General features: G+C 37.5%; 1 protein-coding gene across 1 annotated transcript in view; it reads right to left on the bottom strand.

Annotated features, from left to right (window-relative positions):
* Nucleotides 1–18,126, bottom strand: part of LRCH2 (leucine rich repeats and calponin homology domain containing 2) — a 102,768-nt gene extending 84,642 nt beyond the window's left edge. Inside the window, exon 1 of the mRNA XM_032620823.1 lies at nucleotides 17,726–18,126. Coding sequence (XP_032476714.1) covers nucleotides 17,726–18,077 — 352 coding nt within the window. The 5' untranslated portion in view covers nucleotides 18,078–18,126. The remainder of the gene's footprint in view (nucleotides 1–17,725) is intronic.
* Nucleotides 18,127–25,512: the final 7,386 nt, after the last annotated feature.

Here is a 25,512-nt window from a genome sequence, read left to right on the forward strand (position 1 = left end):
AAATGCAAATTACTATGAAAGTATGCAAGTTTTAATGTCAAAAATCATGCTTTCATGTAAATTATTTTCATAAAGCAAACCCCCAAAACTATACAATTTGAATTGTTATAATTAGTCTGATAATGAAGTAAGTGATAACAAAACATGTCACCTTGACCATCTCTAAGATATCTGAACTGATGCATGATTAATCTAACATTGATGTACTTTCTGCCTAGGTCAATGTCAACTAGTCACTGAAAATCAAATGGATCTGTTTATACAGTAGGCCCTCCTTATCTACAGATGGGGAACCCACAGATATGGAGGGCCAATTGTACTAGGCCATTTTACATAAGGGACTTGAGCATCTGTGGATTTTGGTATTCACTGGGGTCCTAGAACCAATCCCCCATGGATACTGAGGGACAAGCACACAGTATACTTTTTATTTGCATTAATTATGATACCTTAGTACATTTCTACTGCATGAGAAAGGAAAGTCTAATGTAACATAAGAACAGTCTATGTCAAACTGACTTCCCAATATAACTCTAGTAGGCTTTGGATTCCAAAACAAAAGCAGTCCTGGAGGAGGGTAAAAAAAAACCCAACAAAACAAAACAAAACAAAAAACCCAAGTGCAAGCTACTATGCTAAACAAAACTAACTGCTTCATCTTTGATGTATCCAGATTAAGACAAATTTTACAGCCGGTGTACTGTGCCCCTTAAAAAAATACTGTATTGGGCTTCCCTGGTGGCGCAGTGGTTGAGAGTCCTCCTGCTGATGCAGGGGACAGGGGTTCATGCCCTGGTCCGGGAGGATCCCACATGCCGCGGAGCGGCTGGGCCCGTGAGCCATGGCCGCTGAGCCTGCGCGTCCAGAGCCTGTGCTCCGCAACGGTAGAGGCCACAGCAGTGAGAGGCCCGCGTACCGAAAAAAAAAAAAAAAACTATTTACGGAGCAAGGATCATCCTTATTTGAGCTATTTAACAAGGCACTAAATATTGGATGCTGAAATTAAAAGCAAGTTACAGTAAACTAATTACAAAGAAATGACAAATTCCACAAACCAGGCCAAAGAAAACCCCACTAGTATATCTTAAATGTTCAAGTGGCTCCTACACAGCAGCACACTGGCAGCTACCAATAAGACCAAATGGATTCAGACAGTTTATTACTAACACAGACAGAGAAAGCATGATCTGTATGGTGTCACTTCCCCATGTCCCTAGTCCCGCAGGACAAAACCAAACTGGAGGGAAGGACCAAATAACAGACAACATGCACAGAGGGTTGCTCTGTCATGGAGGAGCCAACTCTAGACTGCTGCTTTGCAATTTTATACTCACAACCGTATCTGAAAGAATGTCCCATGTCTCACCAGAATGAGGGAAGGAGATAATAAACTGCCTTGAGGCAGCCTCCCACAAGATAGGGAGGTGGACACAAAATGACCTTATGTCATCTATCTTGCCATGTACCAGGGAGGATCAGAGAGTCTTTCCCCAAGATTTGAGTCAGACTGTGGTTCAGCCTTGCCTATGTGGAGATGTGCAAGATCACCAAGATACCATGGCAAAGCCATTCCTCTAGTTTATAGTCACACAAATAGAATAAGAAGTCAGTACATAAAATTATCATGCTCCTTCCCATAATTTTAAGTTTAGAAATCTGACAAGCATTTACTATCAACTGTTGCAGAGAGACACTGCAGTCAACCAAACACTATAGGGTATTTTTGTATAGAAAGTGTTATCTGCCCTCAAAGAGTTTAAACTCCTCTTGAGGGAAGCAATGTAAAGCTAAGAGCACAACTGCACCTGGCTATGTACTGATATTAAATAGTAACTTAAACAACTAACAATAGAGGAATGATTGAATAAAATATGGTGCATACATACAATAGACTATTAGGCAGTCGTTAAAAATCATGTTATAAAGCATTTTTCTTCAGTGGAACAGTGGCATAAACAAAACTCTCAGAAAGAACAATTTGGAAGAAAAGTATACAACAGACTATAATGGAAAGACTTTTAAGGCAACAACATTACACAAATTAATGTTGAGAAAACATTCATTCATGAGTTGATGAGGTTTTTTACAAGAGAAGCAGTGAAAATATATACAGCAATTATTTCTGAGAGTTTATGGCAAATGGAGGACAGTAGACCAATGTAAGAAGAGAAAACTAGACCAAGACACATGAAAATAATTTTAAACAATTTAGAGCTATACTACTGGAAAATCTGCTAAACCCAAGCCAAAATAGGCATTCATCTCACAGTTTTTCCTGGACTTCATCTACAAATATGATTTTCAAGATGGGATTAGTTAAAACAACAGATTAATCCTCAAAACATTTTATAATAATTTTAATGCCAAACATGTTATTTAATGTCATAAACATTACTTACAAATCAATTTTATTAGTTAACCTAAATATTTAAAAGCAGTCAACTATTCTAAAATAAAAACATATTCAGTGATACAATATAACAATATATAAAAACTATAGCTAATTTGCAACTGTTAAAATTTAATAATCATATCTTTGCTTATGAAGCAATTAATAAGCTGTTATTACTTTTTGCTTTCTGATAGCTTTTCTTTTTTTAAATAATATAACAAAACAATAAAAACAAAAATCAGAGAGACAGTAAGAAGTCCAATCTGACTGAAGAACAGGTACATACATGAGAAGTATTTGGAAAACATAGTGGAAAAGGAAAGAGACAAACTGTGGAGGGACCTGAAAAGGCCCCCAGGGTAAGAAGCAGGCTAAATTGAACAAATGTGCTAAACATCTACTGTGTACCACACACTATACTAAATGTTGGAATGGCAACAAAGCAACTATACTCAAAAACCTCCAAAATCAATAAAAAGAGAAATGTAAACAAATACCATATTTCTTTGATCTTACAATGCACATTTTCGTCTAATGTTAACATTTCTAAAATCCATGTATGTGCTTATTGTGGTAGTGTTTCTCTTTTTCTGGAAAAGTTATTAAATTGATAATGAATGTTACAATAGGGGAAGTATATTAATTGCAATAAAGGATCACAGCAGCTACATTAGAGGGATAGAGTAATCCCTATATGTAGAGGATGCAGGAAAGGGAAAAGGTAATAAAGAAAGGCCTGATCTTGGATACAAAAGATCAACAGGAGTTCACAAGGCAGAAAAGAGAGAGAAGAAGGACATCAACAGTAAGGGCAAAAATAACATGAAAACATGGAATAGCATGATACTTTCAAGGAACAGCATGGAATTTGGCAGGCTGGAATGTAGAGTTTTGGAACACTATGAGACTAAACTGAAAAGCAGGTAGGCCAGGAATGCAAGAAGGATATAACAGCTAAAAGCCTATCAATGTAATATACCATATTAATGCAATAAAAGACAAAAAACTAGATATAAAAAGGAATTTCTTCAACCTGAAAAAGGGCATCTATGAAAAAAAAGAGCTAATATCATATTTAATGGTGAAAGACTGAATGCATTCCTCCTAAATTCAGGAATAAGACAAGAATGTCCACTCTCACCATATCCACTCAACACTGTACTAGAAGTTCTAGCCAGGATGATTAGGCAAGAAACTGAAATAAAAGGCATCCAGATTCGAAAGGAAGAAGTGTAACTATCTCTATTTGCAGATGACATGATCGTACATACAGAAAATGCTAATGAATCCATTAAAAAACTATTAGAATGAAGAAACAAGTTCAGCAAGGTTGCAAGATAAAAGACCACTATGTAAAAGTCAATTATAGGGACTTCCCTGGTGGTCCAGTGGTAAAGAAATCGCCTTCCAATGCAGGGGACGCATGCAGGGGACGCAGGTTCAATCCCTGGTCGGGGAACTAAGATCCCACATGCTGTGGGGCAACTAAGCCTGTGTGCCACAACTACTGAGCTTGCGTGCCTCAACTAAAAAGCCTGCATGCCGCAAAGTACAGAGCCCATGCATTCTGGAGCCCACGACACAACTAGAGAAGAGGAAACCCACACGCCACAACTAGAGAGAAGCCTGTGTGCTGCAACAAAGAGCCCGTGCACCGCAACAAGCACTGCAATGAAAGATCCCACGTGCCACAATGAAGATCCCACATGCCACAACGAACACCTGACACAGCTCACTAAATAAATAGATAAATAAATAAATAAATACTAAAAATAATAATAATAAAGTCTACTAAAAAAAAAAGTCAATTATATTTGGGTCCAGTGGTTAGGACTCCGTACTTTCACTGCCTAGGGCCCAGGTTCAATCCCTGGTCGGGGAACTAAGATTCCACAAGCCACGTGGTGCAGCCACAAAAAAAAAAGACATATTTCAATAAACTAGCAATGAATATCCCAAAAATGAAATTAAGAAAAAATTCTATTTTTTTCTATATGATAGTATGTCAGAAAATAAAGACTGAGGAAGACAACAAAATATTATTGAAAGAAACTAAAGATACAAATAAATCAAAAGACATCCCATATTCATGGACTGGAAAACTTAATATTGTTAAGATGGTAAAATTTCCCCAAATTGACCTACAGATTCAACACGACCCCTATCAAAATCCCAAACTGCACTTTCTGAAGAAATTGACAAGCTGATCCTAAAATTCATATTGGTCTCGAAATAGCCAAAGCAATCTTGAAAAAGAACAATGTTGGAAGAAGACTCACACCTCCTGATTACAAAACTTAATACAGAGCTACAGAAATCAAGATAGAGTGGTACCAGGATAAGAACAGATATACAGGGCTTCCCTGGCGGCGCAGTGGTTGAGAGTCTGCCTGCCGATGCAGGGGACACGGGTTCGTGCCCCGGTCCGGGAAGATCCCACATGCCACGGAGCAGCTAGGCCCGTGAGCCATGGCCACTGAGCCTGCGCGTCTGGAGCCTGTGCTCCACAACAGGAAAGGCCACAACAGTGAGAGGCCCGCACACCGCAAAAAAAAAAAGAACAGATATGCAGATCAATGGAATAGAATTGAGAGTCCAGAAATAAACTTTCACATTTATGGTCAGTTGATTTTCGACAAGGGTAACAAGAAAACTGGATGAGGAAAGAAAGGTATTTTCCGGAAATGGTGCTGGGACAACTAGATATACATATGCAAAAGAACAAAGTTGGACCCTGATCTCACACCATACACAAAGAACTCAAGATGGACAGATAGCCAAGAGGCATATGAAAAGATGTTCAACATCACTAATTATTAGAGAAATGCAAATCAAAACTATAATGAGGTATCACCTCACACCACTCAGAATGGCCATCATCAAAAAATCTATAAACAACAAATGCTGGAGAGGGTGTGGAGAAAAGGGAACCCTCTTGCACTGTTGGGGGGAATGTAAATTGGCAAAGCCACTATGGATAACAGTATGGAGGTTCCTTAAAAGACTAAAAATAGAACTACCATACGACCCAGCAATCCCACTCCTGTGCATATATCCAGAGAAAACCGTAATTCAAAAGGATACATGCATCCCAATGTTCATTGCAGCACTACTTGCAATAGCCAGGACATGGAAGCAACCTAAATAAATGTCCATCAATGGAGGAATGGATAAAGATGATGTGGTATATATATACCATGGGATATTATTCAGCCATAAAAAAGAATGAAATAATGCCATCTGTAGCAACATACAGGGACCTAGGGATTGTTATACTGAGTGAACTAAGTCAGACAGAGAAAGACAAATATCATATGATATCGCTTATATGTGGAATCTAAAAAAATGATACAAATGAAACTATTTACAAAACAGAAAGAGTCACAGATGTAGAAAACCAACTTATGGTTACCAAGGGGAAAGGGGGGAGATAAACTGGGGGATTGGGATTGACATATACACACTACTACATATAAAAGATAACTAATAAGAACCTACTGTATAGCACAGGGAACTCTATTAGTTGCTCTGTAATGACCTATATGGGAATGGAGTCTAGAAGAGAGTGGATATATGTATATGCATGGCTGATTCAGTTTGCTGTACAGCAGAAACTAACACAACGTTGTAAATCAACTATACTCCAATAAAAAAATTAATTTAAAAAATAAGTACTGGGCTTCCCTGGTGGTGCAGTGGTTGAGAGTTGGCCTGCTGATGCAGGGGACGTGGGTTCGTGCCCCGGTCCAGGAAGATCCCACATGACGCGGAGCGGCTGGGCCCGTGAGCCATGGCCGCTTAGCCTGCGCGTCCGGAGCCTGTGCTCTGCAACAGGAGAGGCCACAACAGTGAGAGGCCCGTGTACTGAAAAACAAAAAAGTACCAACACACCTGAGGGGTAAAATACAGTATTTACTGGTAAGAAAAAAGTTATAATTGAAAAACAAACAAACAAACAAAAGAACTCAAGATGGATAATATGTCTAACGTAAGTGCTAAAACTATAAAACCAAAAGAAAACAAGAGTAAATCTTCATAACCCTGGATTAGGCAATGGCTCCTTAGATATGACACAGAAAGCACAAGCAACATAAGAAAAAAAAAGATAAAATGGGCTTCATCAAAATTTTCAAATTTTGTGTTTCAAAGCAGACGACCCACAGACTAGGAAAGAAACATTTGCAAGCTATATACTTGGGTAAGGGTTTTATGTATAGAAGAAAAAGAAAAAAAAAACTCTTATAACTCAGTAATAAGGAAAAGACAACCCAATTAGAAAGTGGACAGAATCTAAACAGACATTTCCTTAGGAAGATATATAAATGGACAATAAACACATGAAAGGAGGTCAACATCATTAGTCATTCGCAAAATGCAAATCAAAACTATAATGAGATTATACTTCACACTTACTAGGATGACTGTAAACAAAAATACAGATAGCAACAAGTGTTGTTGAAGATATGAAGAAACTGGAATCCTCATACACTGCTACTGGAAATGTAATATGGTGCAGCCACTTTGGAAAACAATTTAGCATTTCCTCAAAATGTCAAACATAGAATTAACATATGATCCAAGACGCAAGGGGGAAGAGATATGGGAACATATGTATATGTATAACTGATTCACTTTGTTATAAAGCAGAAACTAACACACCATTGTAAAGCAATTATACCCCAATAAAGATGTTAAAAAAAAAAACATATGATCCAGCAATTCTACTCCTACATGTATAAGAGAAATGAAAACATACATCTACCCAACTTTTACATAATATTCATAGCAATATTATTTATAATAGCCAAAGAATGGAAACAACCCAACTGTCCATCAACTGATGAATGGACAAAATGTACAATAGAATATTATTCAGATATAAAACGGAATGAAGTACTGATATATGCTACAACATAAATGAACTTTAAAACATGATAAACGAAAGAAGACTATCACAAAGGGCCACATACTGTAAGAATCTATTTATATAAAATGTTCAGAATCAACAAATCTATAAATACAAAAAGTAAGTTAGAGGTTGCCTAGGTCTAGATTGGTGGCGGGGTGGGGGGGTATGCTAATGGGTATGGGGTTTCTTTTTGAAGTGATAAAAATATCCCAAAATTAGACTGCAGTGATGAGTGTACAACTAACAACCAATAAACTATATACTTTAAATGAGTGAATTTTTGGCATGTGAATTATATCTCAGTAAAATGTTAAAAAGAAAAGAAGTAGGCAGGGATATATCTGGAAAAAGATGGTCCATGTACTAAAATACAAAATAGGACCTCTACCTCACACTATACATAAAAATCAACTCCACATTGATGAGGAACTGAAACACCCAAAACAAACCTTTAAAACCTTTAGTAAAAAACATACATGAATATATTTTACACATTCTTAAACAAGACACAAAAAATAGTGACTATAAAAGACTGATAAATTTGACTGTATTAAAATGTAGAACATTTGTTCAGCAAATGACTCCTTAAAAAGCAAAAAAGACAAGTTACAAACTAGGAGAAAATACAATATACAAAATGGACAAATGATTAGTATAGTATTAGTATTTGGGGCAAAATAAATTATTTCACAGTACAGGAAACATATATGGCCAAGTAGGTAAGACATTTGAAGATATGTTAATGAAACTGGTGATCAGGGAAATATAAACCAAGAAAGGTATCACCTCAAACCAGTCAGAATGGCCACCATCAAGAAGTCTACAAGCAATAAATGCTGGAGAGGGTGTGGAGAAAATGGAGCCCTCTTGCACTGTTGGTGGGAATGTAAATTGATACAGCCACTATGGAGAACAGTATGGAGGTTCCTTAAGAAACTAAAAACAGAACTACCATATGACCCAGCAATCCTGCTACTGGGCATATACCCTAAGAAAACCATAATTCAAAAAGAGTCATGTACCACAATGTTCACTGCAGCTCTGTTTACAGTAGCCAGGATATGGAAGCAACCTAAGTGTCCATCAACAGATGAATGGATAAAGATGTATATACAATGGAATATTACTCAGTCTTAAAAAAGAATGAAATAGTGTCATTTGCAGCCACATGGATGGATCTAGATTATCATACTAAATGAAGTAAATTAGACAGAGAAAGACAAATGTTATATGATGTCACTTATATGTGGAATCTTTAAAAAACGACACAAATGACCTTATTTACGAAACAGAAACAGACTCACAGATATAGAAGACAAACTTATGGTTACCAAAGGAGAAAGGAGCGGGGAGGAATAAATTAGGAGTTTGGGATTAACAGATACTATATATAAAATAGATAAACAACAAGGACTTACTGTATAGCACTGGGAACTATATTCAATATCTTGTAATAACCTATAATGGAAAAGAATCTGAAAAAAATATATATATACACACACATACACACATATATATAAATAACTGAGTCACTTTGCTGTACACCTGAAACTAACACAGCATTGTAAATCAACTACACTTCAATTAAAAAAAATAGTTTCATACTACAAAAAAAAAAAGACGTCATTGAACTACCATTTTAAACTCGTTTGGGGGAATTCCCTAGCAGTCCAGTGGTTAGGATTCCGCGCTTCCACTGCAGGGGGTGCGGGTTCAATTCCTGGTCGTTCAACTAAGATCTCACATGCCTCAGTGCAGCCAAAAAAATTAAAAATAATAAACTCGTTTGGCCAAAATGTTTAAATCTGACAATACTATGTGTTGGAGGAGATACGAATTCATAGGATCTCTTACAGAGGTTGATGGAAAGGTAAACTGTAAACCAGTTGGCATTATCTCCTTAATTTGAACATTAACATACCATACAATCCAGCTATTCCACTCCCAAGAATAAACACAAGAGAAATTCTTGCACGTGCCCAACAGAAGACATGTATAATAACGCTTATAGCAGCACTGCTCACAAGAGCAAAAATATGTTAACCCAAATGGCCAGGAGTAAGATAGTGGATAAACTATACTATAGTCACACAATGAAAGATAATGGAGCCACCAAAAAGAATGAACTACAGGGACTTCCCTGGAGGCGCAGTGGTTAAGAATCCGCCCGCCAATGCAGGGGACACAGGTTCAAGCCCTGGTCCAGGAAGATGCCACATGCCATGGAGCAACTTAAGCCCGTGCGCCACAACTACTGAAGCCTGCACACCTAGAGACCGTGCTCCACAACAAGAGAAGCCACTGCAATGAGAAGCCCGCAGACCGCAACGAAGAGTAGCCCCTACTCGCCACAACCAGAGAAAAGCCTGTGTGCGGCAACAAAGACCCAACGCAGCCATAAATAAAATAAATAAATATATAATTTTTTAAAAAATAGAATGAACTACAGCTTCATACAACAATTTGGATGAATCTGAGCAACGTAATATTAATATAATATAAAAATTACCAGTTATATAAAGCAGAGTTATGTATTAGCTTTTTCACATTTTTGTAAAGTTCAAAACAAGGAATAAGCAACGTATTATTAAGGAGCTGGCTTACTGGATCGAAGGTGTTTTAGTAGCAACAAGTGACAATCAGATTTGCATATTAGAGTGCTCCAGCTACAGTGTGAAAGACTAATTGGACTTGAAGCAAACTGAACATGAGGCAGAGAGATCATTTGGGAAAACTGTTGATAGGTCCAGTTAAAGGTGAGGAGAGGAGGACCTGAACAACAATGGCAGTGAGGACAGGAAGGAAACAGATCTGAAAGCTATTCAAACAGTTATGATCAAGAGGCCTTAGGTCCTAACCAGATATAGAGGGTGAGGGACAGTGAAGAGTCAAGAATAATTCCCAACTTTCTGGTCTGGGAGATCAGGGGGCCTAGGGTCAATAACAAAAGTTGATCTTTTTTTGACATTTTGAGTTTGAAGAGACTCTAGGACGTCAATATTCATATAGTATCCTCTTTTTATGATTAAGTATAAAATCTGATCCTTCCCCCTTCAAAGCCCATCCTCCATCTCCATTATAAAGCCCCCTCTGATGTTCTACCAACACAATCATGTCACCGCTCCCTCTTCAAACTTGCACATCACTCTGTTTTCACTTAAGACATTTATCTTACTCTAGCCCAGCATTGCTCAATCTCAATCACCACTGACATTTTGGACCAGGTAATTCTTTGTTGTGTGGGCAGTCTTGTTCATTGTAGGATGCTTAGCAGCATCCCTGGCTTCTACCCACTAGATATCAGTAATAGCCCCAAGTTGTGACAGTCAAAAATGTCCCCGGACATTACCAAATATCTCCTGGGGTCAAGTTCCCCCACTCCTTGAAACCTTGATCTAGCCTATATAATAGATACATGAGTACTTATTTTATACCACTAGGAAATCATAAGTTCCTTAAAGGCAGCAACTTTATCACCCTGTCCATTTACATAAAATAGATATGACAAATCCATTCTTACATACTAATCAAGGTAAATTAAGGAGATAGCTATGTTCAATTTACTATTTTTAATGTATAAATATCTTTAAAAGTAATTGATTTCTCATTGACACAGACATCCCCAACCAATTAGCTCAAAGTATTAAGGATTTATATATTGTAATTACTTTTTTAAGAGGGGAAAATTTCTATGCTGCACATTCTAGAGTCTCTCAGGGACATAATAATGTAGAGAAGTCATTTTTGAATGAAATCCAGATACACAAATGCTCTAGAATTGGTTAGTCTCAATAGAGTTCAAATAAAATTTTATGGCACAGTTATTTTATTTCTGTTTCTTGTCACCTTGAATCCCTAATATTATACATAAAATTCCACTGAAAGGAACTTAAACAATTAATTTAAAAGTGACAACAATCTCTGTCACAAATTATAAGAGTACACAGATTAACAACGTCCACAAATAGGGAAGAACTTACTTTCTTATTTGGAAAAAAACTTTAAAAAAATTTTGCGGTCAAAAAATATATGAGACAATATCCATTGTTTAATTATCCATACAGTCCATTGACTAGTATTCTGTAAGTGGAATGCTATCAATTTATAATTTATTTGAAACAGGAGAAATGTAAAGATTAAAAGTTAGACCTTTAGCAGACTGAATACACTAGTTTAAAGTGAGACTAAACACAAATTTAAATTATTGTTATAAAACTCACTTGTACAGTTTTCTTTTATTACATTAAATGGTTCCCTGGAGTATAAGGTATTTTTTCCTATAAAAGGGAAGCAGAGAAAACTTTCTGAAACTTTTCAGAAAACTGATTATAAGAGTGTTACAATGCTTCAAGAACTACCTAAATACACACAAAGTGTAGAGAAAAGAAAAAGGTTTCCCCTTCTACATCATGAGGATGAACAGACTCTGTACGATGGGGGTGGGCATCATACAGTTTAAGTATCCCCTAGAGTGTACTGCTGGGATAGACTAGGAGAGTGATATGCCCTTTTGCAAAGCTTCTCTGTATGCCTTGGAACTTAAATATCACCTCCCAGGAAATCAATATGCTCGAAGTATTCAATTACTTTTATTTGTGAAGTGTCCTTAACATCATCTCTCATGCTGTCAATGAGGTTCTGGATCTTGTACATCTTTATGCTTTTGATGATAAATAAATGCTTCAGAGTTTATGTTACAAATAATCTAAATCAAAATATTAAATTTTAAACTTAATCAAGTGTCACTATAACCCCAATTCAAAAATATCCCAATCAACCATTTCTGTTCTTTTACCTGTCATGCAGTATATACAATTTTTTTCAGAAAACATCGTAAGCTCATATTGTTCAAAAGCAACTAATTTAGCTGCTTAACACAGTCCTAATTCTAAACTATGGCTTACTCTCCATAATGACTCCTTAAAGCATTTTGCTCTATTGAGTACTTATTCCTATGCTTGTAACTTTGTTCTCCCAGATGACACTGCCTCACTTAAGATTAAAATTTAAGACAATAATGTCCCCAAACATCTACCTTCCCCTTCACCTTAGCAAAAGTCAGGTAACTCCTCCCTTCCATTGCTAACAACTTTCCACCCACTCCATGAAGATCCCCCCTCCCCTTCTTGCATCTTAACACTGAACTCTCTACTAGTTCCCTCCTTTCAGCCTCCAAGTATGTTTGAGAAAATATAGAGTGAACCTGCAGTTAACATCTGCCCTTAACATGCAATGTCATTCTCAACTCCGTATCAGTGCAATTTCTCCCCTGACAGTGCAACTGTCCCTCCTGCTTAATCATAACTTGATCCCATACTGATCATTTATCTCAAGATTCAGCTATATCTAACTCTATAGGAAACTTTCTCAAACTAACTTAACCCCCAATAAAATTAAGCCTTATGCCCCAGTTCCATATCACTTAATTGTACAGTTTATTAAAACATACAATTTTGAACATTATATATTATAACTCTTTTCTAATTGTTACATATATTACTGTACACATTCACCTAGTTTGTAAACCCTTCGAGGATCATGTTTCCAAAGTTAGAGTTCAATAAAAGCTTGCTTAATGAATCTATTCTAAAACCAACAGAGGGGCATGAAGACAAGCTATGCAAATACCATGCACAAAACAAAACACACTGCACCACAAACAAAAACTATATAATCTATGAAACTAAATAAGCATTCATCTTTCAGATTAAATAACCTATTTATTAGCACAGTGTTTAATAGTAGCTTTGTTATAAGAAGAGAAAGTGTTGCAATGGAAATAACACTGCAATAGTGCTAGAGTTGGAAAACCTAGCCTCTGATCCACACTCTGGCATACACTAGCCATTGAACTTCCGGCAAATCACTTAACCTCTCTCAACAACAAAGAGTAATTACTATGCACTCTACAAAGTTCAAAGGGTTATTATTAGGATACAATAGGGTAATATATATTAAAGTGCTCAGAATTTATAAAGAGCTGTATAAATGGTATTATTTTAATGATAAACATACCCTCCAATTTAAGATAACATTTTATTTTAAAGTGTGAACTTGCAAAAGAAATTAAGGGGCAACTATTTATGCTATAGAAGAATTCATCACTGAATAAAATAAATCACTGCAAGGTTCAGCAATTCAAATTCAATCTGAAGCAATTAAAATATGAGTCAACCGTCAAAAGTGTCCTTCACATTCAACTTTTCAGTAAGATATTTATTACGTAAAGCAAGGCAGATATTTGAATCAGGCCACAAAATCACAAGGTTATTCCACTGAATGCGCTAAGATGGCCTTCACCTATGTTACAAAATCAGATGCTGCACAGTTTAACTGGCTCCATTTTACAAGCCGATACAATGCACCATGCCCCACAGTTGAAGAGGTGAACCAGCACATGTAGGAAATACTAGAGTTGACTCCAGGTTTACAGGAAAACACGTGATTAACCAGGACACAGCACAATCTGATGTATGTAAAGAATTCCTAAATCTGTTTCACAGACCTATTGTTTATGGACATAAAGAAGTATGAAGACGCAGAGGGAGCAGCTGCAAGTAGACTGAGACTTATTTGTAGCACTGGTGACAAAGTCAAATATGAAAAGTTTCAGGATTTGTTTGGGTAGCCATTAAAATCACTTCCAAGCTCTCTTAAAGTCAACAAATTATCACAGTATCCAGACAGACTTTTTAAAGTTCTAGGCAATTTCCCTCTGTCTTGCCAAATCTACCCACAGACCAGCAAAGATAAGACATTACAACCAGAGTTAGCTACTTTCCTGAAATGGGTAACCAACTTTCTGATCCCTATTTTTATGTTTTTATACGGGTGAGTATTTTAATCAAGAAGTATCTGGAGGGGCTTCCCTGGCCGTCCAGTGGTTAAGACTCCACGGGAACTAAGATCCCACATGCCGCGTGGCCAAAAAAAAAAAAAAAGTATCTGCAAGGCATATCAATTCAAAAAAGGTCGCGAGCACAAACCACCAAATGGAGATTCAAGTAAATTGGCAAACTCTCCCTTTTAAATGTTAATTGCCTGGAAAGGCTGCCATAATTATTTAGCGTTGAGCTCCATCCCAGCAAAGGAAGAGGAGTGAGGCTGAAGACGGAAAAAGAAATAAGGAGGGCAGCAGGAGAGAGGGGACAGGTGAAGAAGAACAGACACCAGAAATGCAAAGAGAAATAAAAAGGTACCAAAGATAAACTTTGCCATCAGCAACCTATTATCCACTTTCCCTCACAGGAAGACTATTAATAGACAAAACAAGATTTTGCTGCTACATATTCTAGGGGCATTATTTTCTTAACGCAAATTTATCCAACAGTAGGGAACTGGAGAAATTATAGTTTCCTGGTAAGTTTCTAGTCACTACAGACATAATATGATGAAAAAAATGGGTCTGCTTTACTCAAGTCTATCAAAAAGAATACTGAACTAGAACTTGAACACTTGGTTCCTAGCTTTGGTTTTGACCCTCTTGACAAGTAGCTTTAGGTTAGTCACCAAACTTTTATCAATGTTCTCATTCACTCAAACAATAAATATATCTTGAGTGCCTAAAAAATGAGCTATTTTAGAGTTTCCCAACCCTGACTGCACATTAGAATCACCTGGGAATTCTTAAAAAACAAACCAAACCAACAAACAAAAAAACCCTCTCTTTGCCCCTGAGACTGATTAAATTGATCTAGGGTGGGGCCCAGACATAGGTTTAAAAAATAAAACACACTCCCTTGTGATTTTAACATGCAGGCAAGGTGGTAAACCACAGGTCTATTTCATCTTATGTATATGTAAGGAACAGCAAAGTAATGTGAAAAGCCCTCTCCCTTCCTCTGAAATTTATCAATTTCCCCTTCTAATCCAATTTTGTTTCAACCTAGGTTCTCACCACCTCACACCTAGATTAACAAATAGCTTTCTACCTATTTTCCCTTCTTCCAATCTCTTCCCAACCCAATAAACCACTGCTGTCTAATCAATTTGGTACTGAAACAGTATCCCACTGAGTCATTTTAAGTATAACAATATCAACAAACAGAACTGTTTTCATCAAGCAGAGAATATACTGTATATACATATTTGTATGTCTGTATATATATGTGTATGTATGTACGGCATGTATGTATAATCTCAAACGTGCTCTGTTTGTCTTCAGTTCCATTTATATATAATGGATACTAGTCTCTTTACATATAAGATTATTGTCCCTAACTAGTTCATGGCTGAATTTGGTCAAAAGTGAATGGCAAATGAGTCACCCACAGATTTCTCATTTAAATTGTGAAGTGTTCCCACAAGGAACATATATTCAATTTTTAAAAAAGTAAAATGCGGTGGAATTATCTCAAAAAGTCCTCTGTTACTGTAGGCACTGATAAAGTTTATGATGAATGAATTTTACCAAGAACAAATATGGTTCTGGTTTGTGTTAAAACTTGCCTCAGGAAACAAACTGAAGCCTTAAAAGCCAGTGGTTATAACCACATAAGATGATATTCATATTTATGAAAAATATTATTAAGTACAATATAAGCAATATATAATGAGAAAACTGAACAAGTATATGACTCTTTCCCTGCCTTTAAGGAGCTCTCCATCTTCTCAGGGAAAGCAAAACATAAAAAGAAAATAAAGCCAGCACTAGCAGGTAAGTGGTAAAGACTATAAGTACCACAGGAATTCAAAGAAACAGGAGACTGCTGTGGACTAAGGGAGTTGGAGACAGCATCTTGGAAAAGCTGGAGCTTGAACAACATTAAATAGGTGGAGAAAAGAAGGAAATCTCGTGCATGTGGATGACCTTCTACAAAGATAAGGCAAAAATTCATAAACTATATTTGAGGGACAGAGAACTGACCTAGTTGGAACAGAGGGTTCTATGTAGGAGCATTTGAAGAGTTAAGGTTGCAATAATAAATTGGAGCCAGGCAGTGAAAGCCCTGAATGCCAAGAGAGGATGCTTCAACTTTGTCCTATAGATAAAGAAATCTTTTATAGGTAACAAGTAAAACAACATATCTCTATAATGATGCAGTCTGAAACCATTTTTCTTCATGCCTTTGAAGAACATACCAAGTAGTATAATATCTTGCCAATGTATCATGAATATGTGAACATATTGTTTGTTCAGAGTGAAGGAGTAAATACTCAAACATGCTTTCCAAAATACAAAATCACTGATCAATTACACATTTCTAGTTCTTAGGATAATTCCTAAGAGAATAATTGGGTAGAAGGCTTCAATTTTAGGTTTTCCTCCTCTCCCCACCCTCACCCAAACACACACCTTGATTTAATATCTAGAAACGTAATACAATGAAACTGTGTTATTCTGAAAATAAGAGGTCTTTTATTGCTTCTCATTATGAGTGAATTTACTTACTATATTGCTTCAAAATCACTAAATCTATTAAAATCAATCTGTCCATGATTTCTTTCAGCAAAGCAAATAAAAACAGACACATAAATAACAAATTTAAAGATTACGAAAAGTAAAAAATCCTTCATCAAACCAAAACACACCTAAAATAACCGGCATTGGCTTATAAGGCAGAGGGGAAAGAGAGTGTGTTCATAACAAAAAATGCCATCCACAACAAAGAGTACCAGAGAGTATATGAAGAACATTACAATAGCCAATTTCTTGTCCAAAATGATGAACCATTAACCCACAACTCCAAGAAGAATGGAGTTAATTTTGTTTCTCAAAAATGCCCTTAAAATTTCTGGTTATATCTGCAATAAAAATTAAGACTCCAACATAACTCAAACAAGGACTCTTTCCCCTAGTAAACCAGACACATAAGTGATTGATGATTTAATTTTCCACTGCAGCAAATACTAATTTAACCACCACTATCTCAACACCAGGAAAATGACAAATCTCAGTCTTTAAAGGCATATGTGACAAGAAGGCAAGAATATTCTAGGATGATTAAAACACACACAAAATAAAAACACAGAAAAACCGTGGCAATACTGCTGCTGTACTAGGAAAAGGGATATACCATTCTTGCAGGCACGTATGGCTTTAAAGAATATGTATAGATTATGATGTTATGTATTGCCTTTTTTTCCTCCGGGAAAGATGGGAACATCCACGAGAGTTAGCAGTGCATTCAGGAAGGTGTCAATACCTCCCTTACTGGGGAAACTCGCTTTAACAATAATGCTCTTTCACCCCTCACATCCCACCCGATTTCCATACACCCTTCAGTCAGCATTCCCGCCCCCGCCCCCACCTTTCCCTGCTCTTCCCCTCACATTCAGAACTGGCTGCTCTGACTTTGTCAGTCTCGCCGCCCCCGCGCACCCGCCCAGACCAGCAGAGTCCAACAACGCAGCCACGCAGCCACCCACTCCCCCCACCTCCTCCTTCTCAGCCCAGCTTCCCCTCCCCCTCCCCGTCCTGTCACCTGCTTGGGTGGTGTCCGTCAGGTCGTAGCCGCTGCCCGGGAAGTCTCGGAGTTTCCTACCACTGAGGCTCAGGATGCCGGAGTTGCCCGCCTCCTCCAGGGCCCGGTCCAGGCTCCTCACGGTGTGTTGAGGCTGTAGGCTCCCCGGGTTCCACTGCGGCCCGTTGGGGAACGGCTGACCGAAAAGAGTCGGTACCGGGACGGGCACCACCAGGGTCCCGCCGCCGCCGCCGCCGCCTCCCACTCCGGCTCCGCCACCTCCCCCTCCGGCCGCGCCACAGCCACCGCTACTTCCACCTCCACCACAACCGCCGCCCCCACTGTTACCACCACCTCCCTGACTCGCCGCCATGTTCCTGGGAGAGAGAATAGCCCCCGACAATACTCTCAGCTTGTGCCGCGAGTGTAGGGGGTTCTTAGGACGCATGCGCAGGCTGGGGGCGGGGTGGGGGGGCGAGGTAGAGGGTGGGAAGGAACTAGGGGGCGGGCTGGGAGGAGGTGTTGGGGATGAAGAGGCGCTGTTCAAACGCGCAGAATGCTTGCTTTAAGAAACGTGTGATCAGAGGAAGGATGCTGAATCCCGGTTCCGCTGCTTTGGGTACCAAAATCTTGCGAAGCGACACCAGCTTGACTGTAAGTCATTTGGCGATATGCCCCCAAATCTCCGTGTTGCTTCACCTTTTGCGTCTGCAAAACAAAGGTAAATATATTAGATAGAGATGAAAGGGATTCATTTCAGAGTATTTTGAAACGGCGTTTAGAAGGACTATCAGGGACCTGACTGAAATGCTTACGGCAAATGCCTCAGGAATCCTTTAGCAGTGTTAACACGGAGAGAAACTTTGGGGAGGAAAATGGGTGCAGAATTGAGTTTTAAGCCTATATGAATTTTGCCATAATTCAGAATTCCAAAATAGGAAAAGACTTTTAAAGTGTTTTCAAAGAAGCCTCTCGTTTCAGTGCGTGTGGGTCTCAGCCAAACTGCTGCCTTCCAAAACTTGGAAAAGTTCTCGGCATTCTGTCCTCTAAGTCTTTGAAGTTGTGCCAAGATCTCCAAAATATCTCGAGTTTCTTCTCATCATGTCAGCATGGCTGATGTAAAACTCTTTGATCATCAAACAACCTTAAAGTTTATTTTTGAAATACAGGTTTTGGTTTTAGGTAGAATTCTGAAGATTTAACACTGTGGATATGAAGCTAATCAATCTTGGATTTTAGGAGTTCATTCTTAGAACATGAACGCAACCACACAGGCCACTGCCATCCCTCCACTCCCACTCAGAGTTATTCAAATGTTTTTCACTAATAGAAAAGTTACACAAGAAAACTATCAGAATGCTTGGTCATATTCAGTTATCATTAATTTGAATATCCTGCGCATCTCTTTTACATCCATTTCAGTTTAAGCAATCTGTCAACAGTCTCATTTTCTTGGAGAAAGCTCCACAAAAATTTCTGCTTTGGAAAAAAAGTACGGGAAAGAATTACAACTTGTCTAAAATGCTTTGTGGCCATATAGGTTAACTAAGATAATTATGTTGCAAGAAATTACATTTGCCAGATGCATGACCCACAGAAGGAACAGAACTGAGAATCAGACCTCCACAATGAATTAGCAAGTGAAATCAAATTATTTAAACCCACTGGTGTCAGAAGAGAAAGTTGTACCTTATATCTCATCTTTCTTATATCGCAAATCAAATCAGGTATTAATTGAGAACTTCCAGAAGTTCTCAATTCAAAAGAGGTGGAAAGGGAAACTAAATTCATTAGGTAGAGAAAAGATTAGGAAAAGAATGTTTAATAACTAGCCAGTAAAAAATTTAGTAATTATTTAAAACAACGTATTGGACTCCAGGAAAAGTATGTCCTCTGGATCAGGACACCTGTCAAGTGAAAAAGGCCATGTACAACCAAATTTAAGAAGGAAAGTAATCTTTCAAAGAATTTAAAAGATAATCTAAGTAGGAAAAATAGGAAGCCTACAAAATAGGCTAGATATACATGAAAATCTGACAAAATAACACATTCTAGAGCTCTTTGACAAGAACACCAAGGCTATAAGGAGTGTTAAAAGATAAACTGAGGCATATTAAAATTTTAAGAGTTTGAGCATTTATCTATTGGAATTGGGCAGTACCAAACAGGAAGTGGTTAAGAGTACTCACCAACAGGAGCCAAGGGAAAGACTTATATAAAGAAAGTGAGGAAGCAAAAAAAAGAAATTATTTGATTGGCTGTAGCTTAAAGCCTAGTTGGCTGTTTGTGATTGGTTATCCTTAGAATTTTGATTTCCTAACCTTGAGGCTTTTATAGGCTTAGATTTTGGTTTGCTTATGTAGGCCACCATGGCATTAGAGCCATCTCAGTCTAATGGTCTTCTTGTTTAATTAATTTAGCAGGAGGTAAAAGGTTTAGAAGAAAGAGCATGAAATTTAGAAATTTGTTCCAACCCTTTAACTGCCAGTGTAATACTCAGAAAAGTGACCTAAAATCTCTGTACTTCAGTTTCCTCATAGGGAACACTGGAAAATAACAATCATACTTATAATAATAATAATAATATATAAATAGTGCTTACTATTTACCAGGAACTGTTCTAATTGCTTTATATAAAGTCATTCAATCTTCATAACAATCCTGTAAAATAGGTACTATTATTCTTCCATTTTATGGATGAAGAAAAATAGCATATACCTCACATAGGATTGTTGTAAGAATAAGTAAGATCACGTACGTAAAGTGACACTGCAATACCTGGCATTCATTCATTTAGTAAACATTTATTGAGTGATTACTCTGTGCAAGGAACTATTCTCTGTGCAAGTAACAGTATAGAATTAGGTGCTCAATAAATGTTAATTTCTCTACTACACCCGTGAATCCCTCATGAAAGAAAATAAAATAATAAAAAATATACAAAATGGAGAAAGCCAAGGAAGAAATCAGTTAATTCCTTGATAATTGTGGGCAAAAAGATATTTGACATATTGCATAAATTTTTTGTTTCAGCCTATACGAGAGGATATTTTTACAGTGATTACCACTTTGATGTTATTCTCGATGTGAACACATTGGTAATTGGTTAAATTACAGACAATACTCAGAATTATCCAAGCCAAACTTAAAAATTGACTGTTGACAAATCACCAGGACTAGATGACATGTATCAAAGATTATAGAAGGGAAACAAGGGGTTTTGAACAAAATATTCAGCCTCTATTAAATAAAGCACTGGCCAACTTCAAACGTGATTTGTATTCAAGAGAACTCTAGAGGGGACTTCTGAAATTCCAGGTCAGTTTATAGTCAGCGCTATCCCAAGCAAATTGGTAGTTACTCAACATTTTTTTTTTTTTGCGGTACGCGGGCCTCTCACTGTTGTGGCTTCTCCCGTTGCGGAGCACAGGCTCTGGACGCGCAGGCTCAGCGGTCATGGCTCACGGGCCTAGCCGCCCCACGGCATGTGGGATCTTCCCGGACCGGGGCACGAACCCACGTCCCCTGCATTGGCAGGCGGACTCGCAACCGCTGCGCCACCAGGGAAGCCCCTACTCAACATTTTTAAATAATATAGAGAAGTAAAGTCACAGTCCAAAGCTCCAAATTCTTCTATTAGAGATCAAGATTATTGGGATAGACTACAGGATGTTCTTGCCAGCCTATAAATAAATCAAAAGTGAGATATGTTTTATCTCAGAATCTAGAACAAGGCAACGAACTTGGGGATTAACTAGATCAAACTATAATATGATTTTTTTTTAAATCCTGAGCAGGATCCAGGAAAAAAGCCATGGGAGTCTCTGCAGTTTGTTTCCTGAAAACATCAGTATTTCACATCAGTTAAATACTAACCTCGGGGGTTGTGGAGGTGGGGGACAATGAAATGTTGAGTATCATCAAGATATATACCAGAAACCCTGAAAAATATTAATTTACATCTTACTGAACTATTCCACAGCTGCTGCTGGAATGTGATGTGAAGTTCTGCTCACTCCACTCTCAGCACAAGTCCTGAATTAGAGAAAGCCCTAAGAAGTACACCTAAAATGATTAGAGAAATGATGGAAGGAGAAATTTACTTGGCCTTCATCTCTCTGGTAACTTGATCTTCAGTCCCTTCCAAAATCCCTGTTCTGGCATGGAACCTTCAGAGTAGTATATATTAACTTATTTTAGCATAATTTATAGCACACTATATATGACATCCCTGATCCTCCTTCCTCTGTCTTTTTTTTTCTTTTTTCTTTTTTTAGGCCACACCCAGTGATCAAACCCAGGCCCCGGCAGTGGAAGCATGGAGTCCTAACTATTGGACCACCAGGGAATTCCCCCTTTGCATTGCTTTAACCAATCCTAACAAACTCATTAATCCCAAAGTTAATATTTATTAACTCAAGAGGGATTTGGACAAATGTATGAATGATAACTATTACTTAAAAGAAGCTATTACATGCCTAATCTTCAATGTTGATGAAAATAAGCACTATTATGTTCTCTCTTGGTTAGAATCCCTGCTATGATACTTACAAGATGCAAGATAGACAGGTCGTTAAAGCTCTCAAACTCTCAGATTTCTCATCTATAAACAAGGGATCATAACATTATTAGCTATCTCATAAGATTGTAGTGAGGATTACGTGAGATATTTACATAAAACACATAGTATAACAGTTTGTTTTTTCTGGGTTCACTTTACCGATAGAACACTGAGCTGAGTGAACCATGAATTATCAGCATAGCAGTTCTTAAATTCCTCTGTACTATTGTGCTACCAGCACTAATAGACATTTTCCTCTGTGCTGCTCTTGAAGTTACATCCTTATTGACTCACCCCATGTTTCTGCCTCTCCTAACTCTTGTGTTTTCACTATATGATCCAGTAACTTGATTCCAATTCTTGCTTACTGTCTCTAATGCAATCCCAGCTTTTGACCTCTGTGTTTCTAGTATGTTTACCTGATATCATGAAATCCATTTAAATATCTGTTCCAAATCCTTCTTAAAAAATATATCTTAGATGTTTTGCTTTGTGTAAGCAACACAGGTCTGTTAAAAGTCCTGAAGAGTTTTTATTACAGTAGTATGTAAAAGATACAGATTGCTGAATTTTGCTTAGTTTACCTTGGCCAAAGGAAAGTAAATAAAACATGACATTAAATTATTAAACCTGTTACGTCCAGTTAGAAAATATAAGGTTGAGGAAGAGTTTTTAGTCTTCTTTAGTATTACATTGGAAAGTCTCCTCTTTATAGGTAAACATGGAAACATGCCATATGCCTTTTGGGCAAGCTTGTCTTACAATAATTATTTTCCTCTTCTTGCAGTATGTGAGAGAAAATGATCAAATAGGGCCTTTTCAAGCAAAATCCAAATTCCTAAAAGGAAAACCTAGGCAACTATCGTGTTACCTCTAAGCAGGCTATACCTGTGAGAGAAAAAAATAATCCAATGTTAATGGCATTTCAGTAAAGCCTGTTAAAGGAATTACAGTATCAAGATAGATTAAAACCCCAGGAGAAAAGATAAATCCCAAAACGGTTTAGATTCTGTATTTCCTTAAACAGAATGAAATAGAAACATTTGGACCAAAATCTGTGTCTAAAACGGAGGTTGGAATGAAGTGATAAAGAATCAAGTTGGGCATCTACCAAAGTCTATATTTGTTTTCCTTAATTTTTGCTTAAATTTTGCTTCAAATCTTCATCACTATATATGGCAAAGTGTGGTTGTTACAGGTTTATGGGTTTTTGTTTCTCTCAATCAAATAAACGTATGACGTAAATCTCTGTGGGACTGTAATTGAAATGACTCTGAGCCTGGTGGCAGTGTACCCAGATTATAAGGTTTTTTTTGATTGATGATGAAATTTCTTTTAAAGACTGAATCTGTAAACCTGAAGCTCTCAAGTGATAACTGGATCACATGTGACCCTAAAATCCAATGCTTCTCTCTGTGTGGCAACAAGACTATTTCTTCTTAACCATGGTCATGATCATGACCCCAGTTAGCCTATTTGTGAGTTGTCAGAAGGAAGGGTCAAAGCTCTGTTCCCTAAACAAGAGAGTGTGATCAAATATTGCAGGATATTTTAGATGTGTTTTGCTTTGGTGAGGCAGTCAGAAATTTCAGCATCCACTTACATTATAAGTTTAGGTTGGCAATGCTGACCCTCAAGAAGATATTTACATCTGCTTAAGTACTTTGTCTACAATTATGGTATGATTCCACAAAGTAGGAGAAAATATATTGGTTGAGATGACCTCATGTTTCACACTTCCAGGCATTAACAGGCATATCAATGTAGGAAACTAACATACTTTGCCACTCTTTTGTGGTTTTAAAAGTCTCTTTATTAAAACAGCTAACCAGGGCTTCCCTGGTGGCGCAGTGGTTGAGGGTCCGCCTGCCGATGCAGGGGACATGGGTTCGTGCCCCGGTCCGGGAAGATCCCACATGCCGCAGAGCGGCTGGGCCTGTGAGCCATGGCCGCTGAGCCTGTGCGTCCAGAGCCTGTGCTCCACAACAGGAGAGGCCACAGCAGTGACAGGCCCGTGTACCAAAAAAAAAAAAAAAAAAAAAAAAAAACAGCTAACCATAGTCATTAAATAATGGAGTAGATATTTCTAAGGTACTAATTAGTAAACAATTAGGTTATCCTTGATAACTTCATCCAGTTCTTCCATTTTGTATTTCTTAAACACTCCTTAATAAAATCATCTTAAATACGTACCTCTACTTAGAATAAATCCTTTTTTTCCAGGACACATACATAAAACTCCAGAGAACTTTAAAATTTCCTTAGCTGGCTATGACTTCTCCTACTGGTCATAGGCAGTAGACTTTTGATAAGTTGCCAAAACCAAAGATATAAACACACCGTACTGTTTGACTACTAGCATCGTCTCCACTGCCATAACCTTAACTCAAGTCACTATTTTCTCTGGACTACTACAGTAGCCTCCTAACTGGATTTTCTGCTTCCACCCCTCTACCACTTAATAATTATGTGGCCTTGGGCAAGTACCTTAGCTTCTTTGTGCCTCCATTTTCTCATCTGAAAAATAGGGCTAATACTACCTACCTTATAGGGATATTGTGAGGATTAGAATTACTTAATACATGTCTAGTACATAGTAAGAACTTAAAGAACTTTAGCTAGTATCATTGTCATTATCGTTATCATTAACATACTCCACTGGCTAATAATATCTAGCAGTGAAAGGTAAATTATCTCTCTTAATTGCACGAGAGTCCTGTGCAGCGGACATTATTATTATCCCCATTTTATATGTGAGGAAACTATGGTCCAGAGAAATTAAGTAACTTGTTCAAGGTCTCAGTTGAGAAGTGGCACAGTAAAAATTTGAATAGAAGGATGCCTGAGTGCTAAACCAAGGCTCTTAATCACTGTAACTTCTGGCAGTAATCTATCTGACTTAGTATCTTTTCTCAGTCCAAAAATTCTTAGCTGCTAACTCCCTCTAAACTATCTCCATAAAACGGTGATTCCCAGTTGCTAAGTGCTGCCTCTTTAGCTTACATAAAATCATTAAATTTATTCATTAACACCTTTCATCGACTTTCAAATCAACCTACTTTTTTTTTTAATTGGAGTATAGTTGATTTACAATGTTTCAGGTGTACAGCAAAGTGATTGAGTTTTATACATATACATACATATGTATATATATATATTCTTTTTCAGACTCTTTTCCATTATACAAGATATTGAATATAGTTCCCTGTGCTATACAGTAGGTCCTTACTGTTTAACTATTTTGTAT

The sequence above is a fragment of the Phocoena sinus genome, chromosome X (genome assembly GCF_008692025.1).
Source record: "Phocoena sinus isolate mPhoSin1 chromosome X, mPhoSin1.pri, whole genome shotgun sequence".
In the NCBI taxonomy this organism is placed as follows: domain Eukaryota; kingdom Metazoa; phylum Chordata; class Mammalia; order Artiodactyla; family Phocoenidae; genus Phocoena; species Phocoena sinus.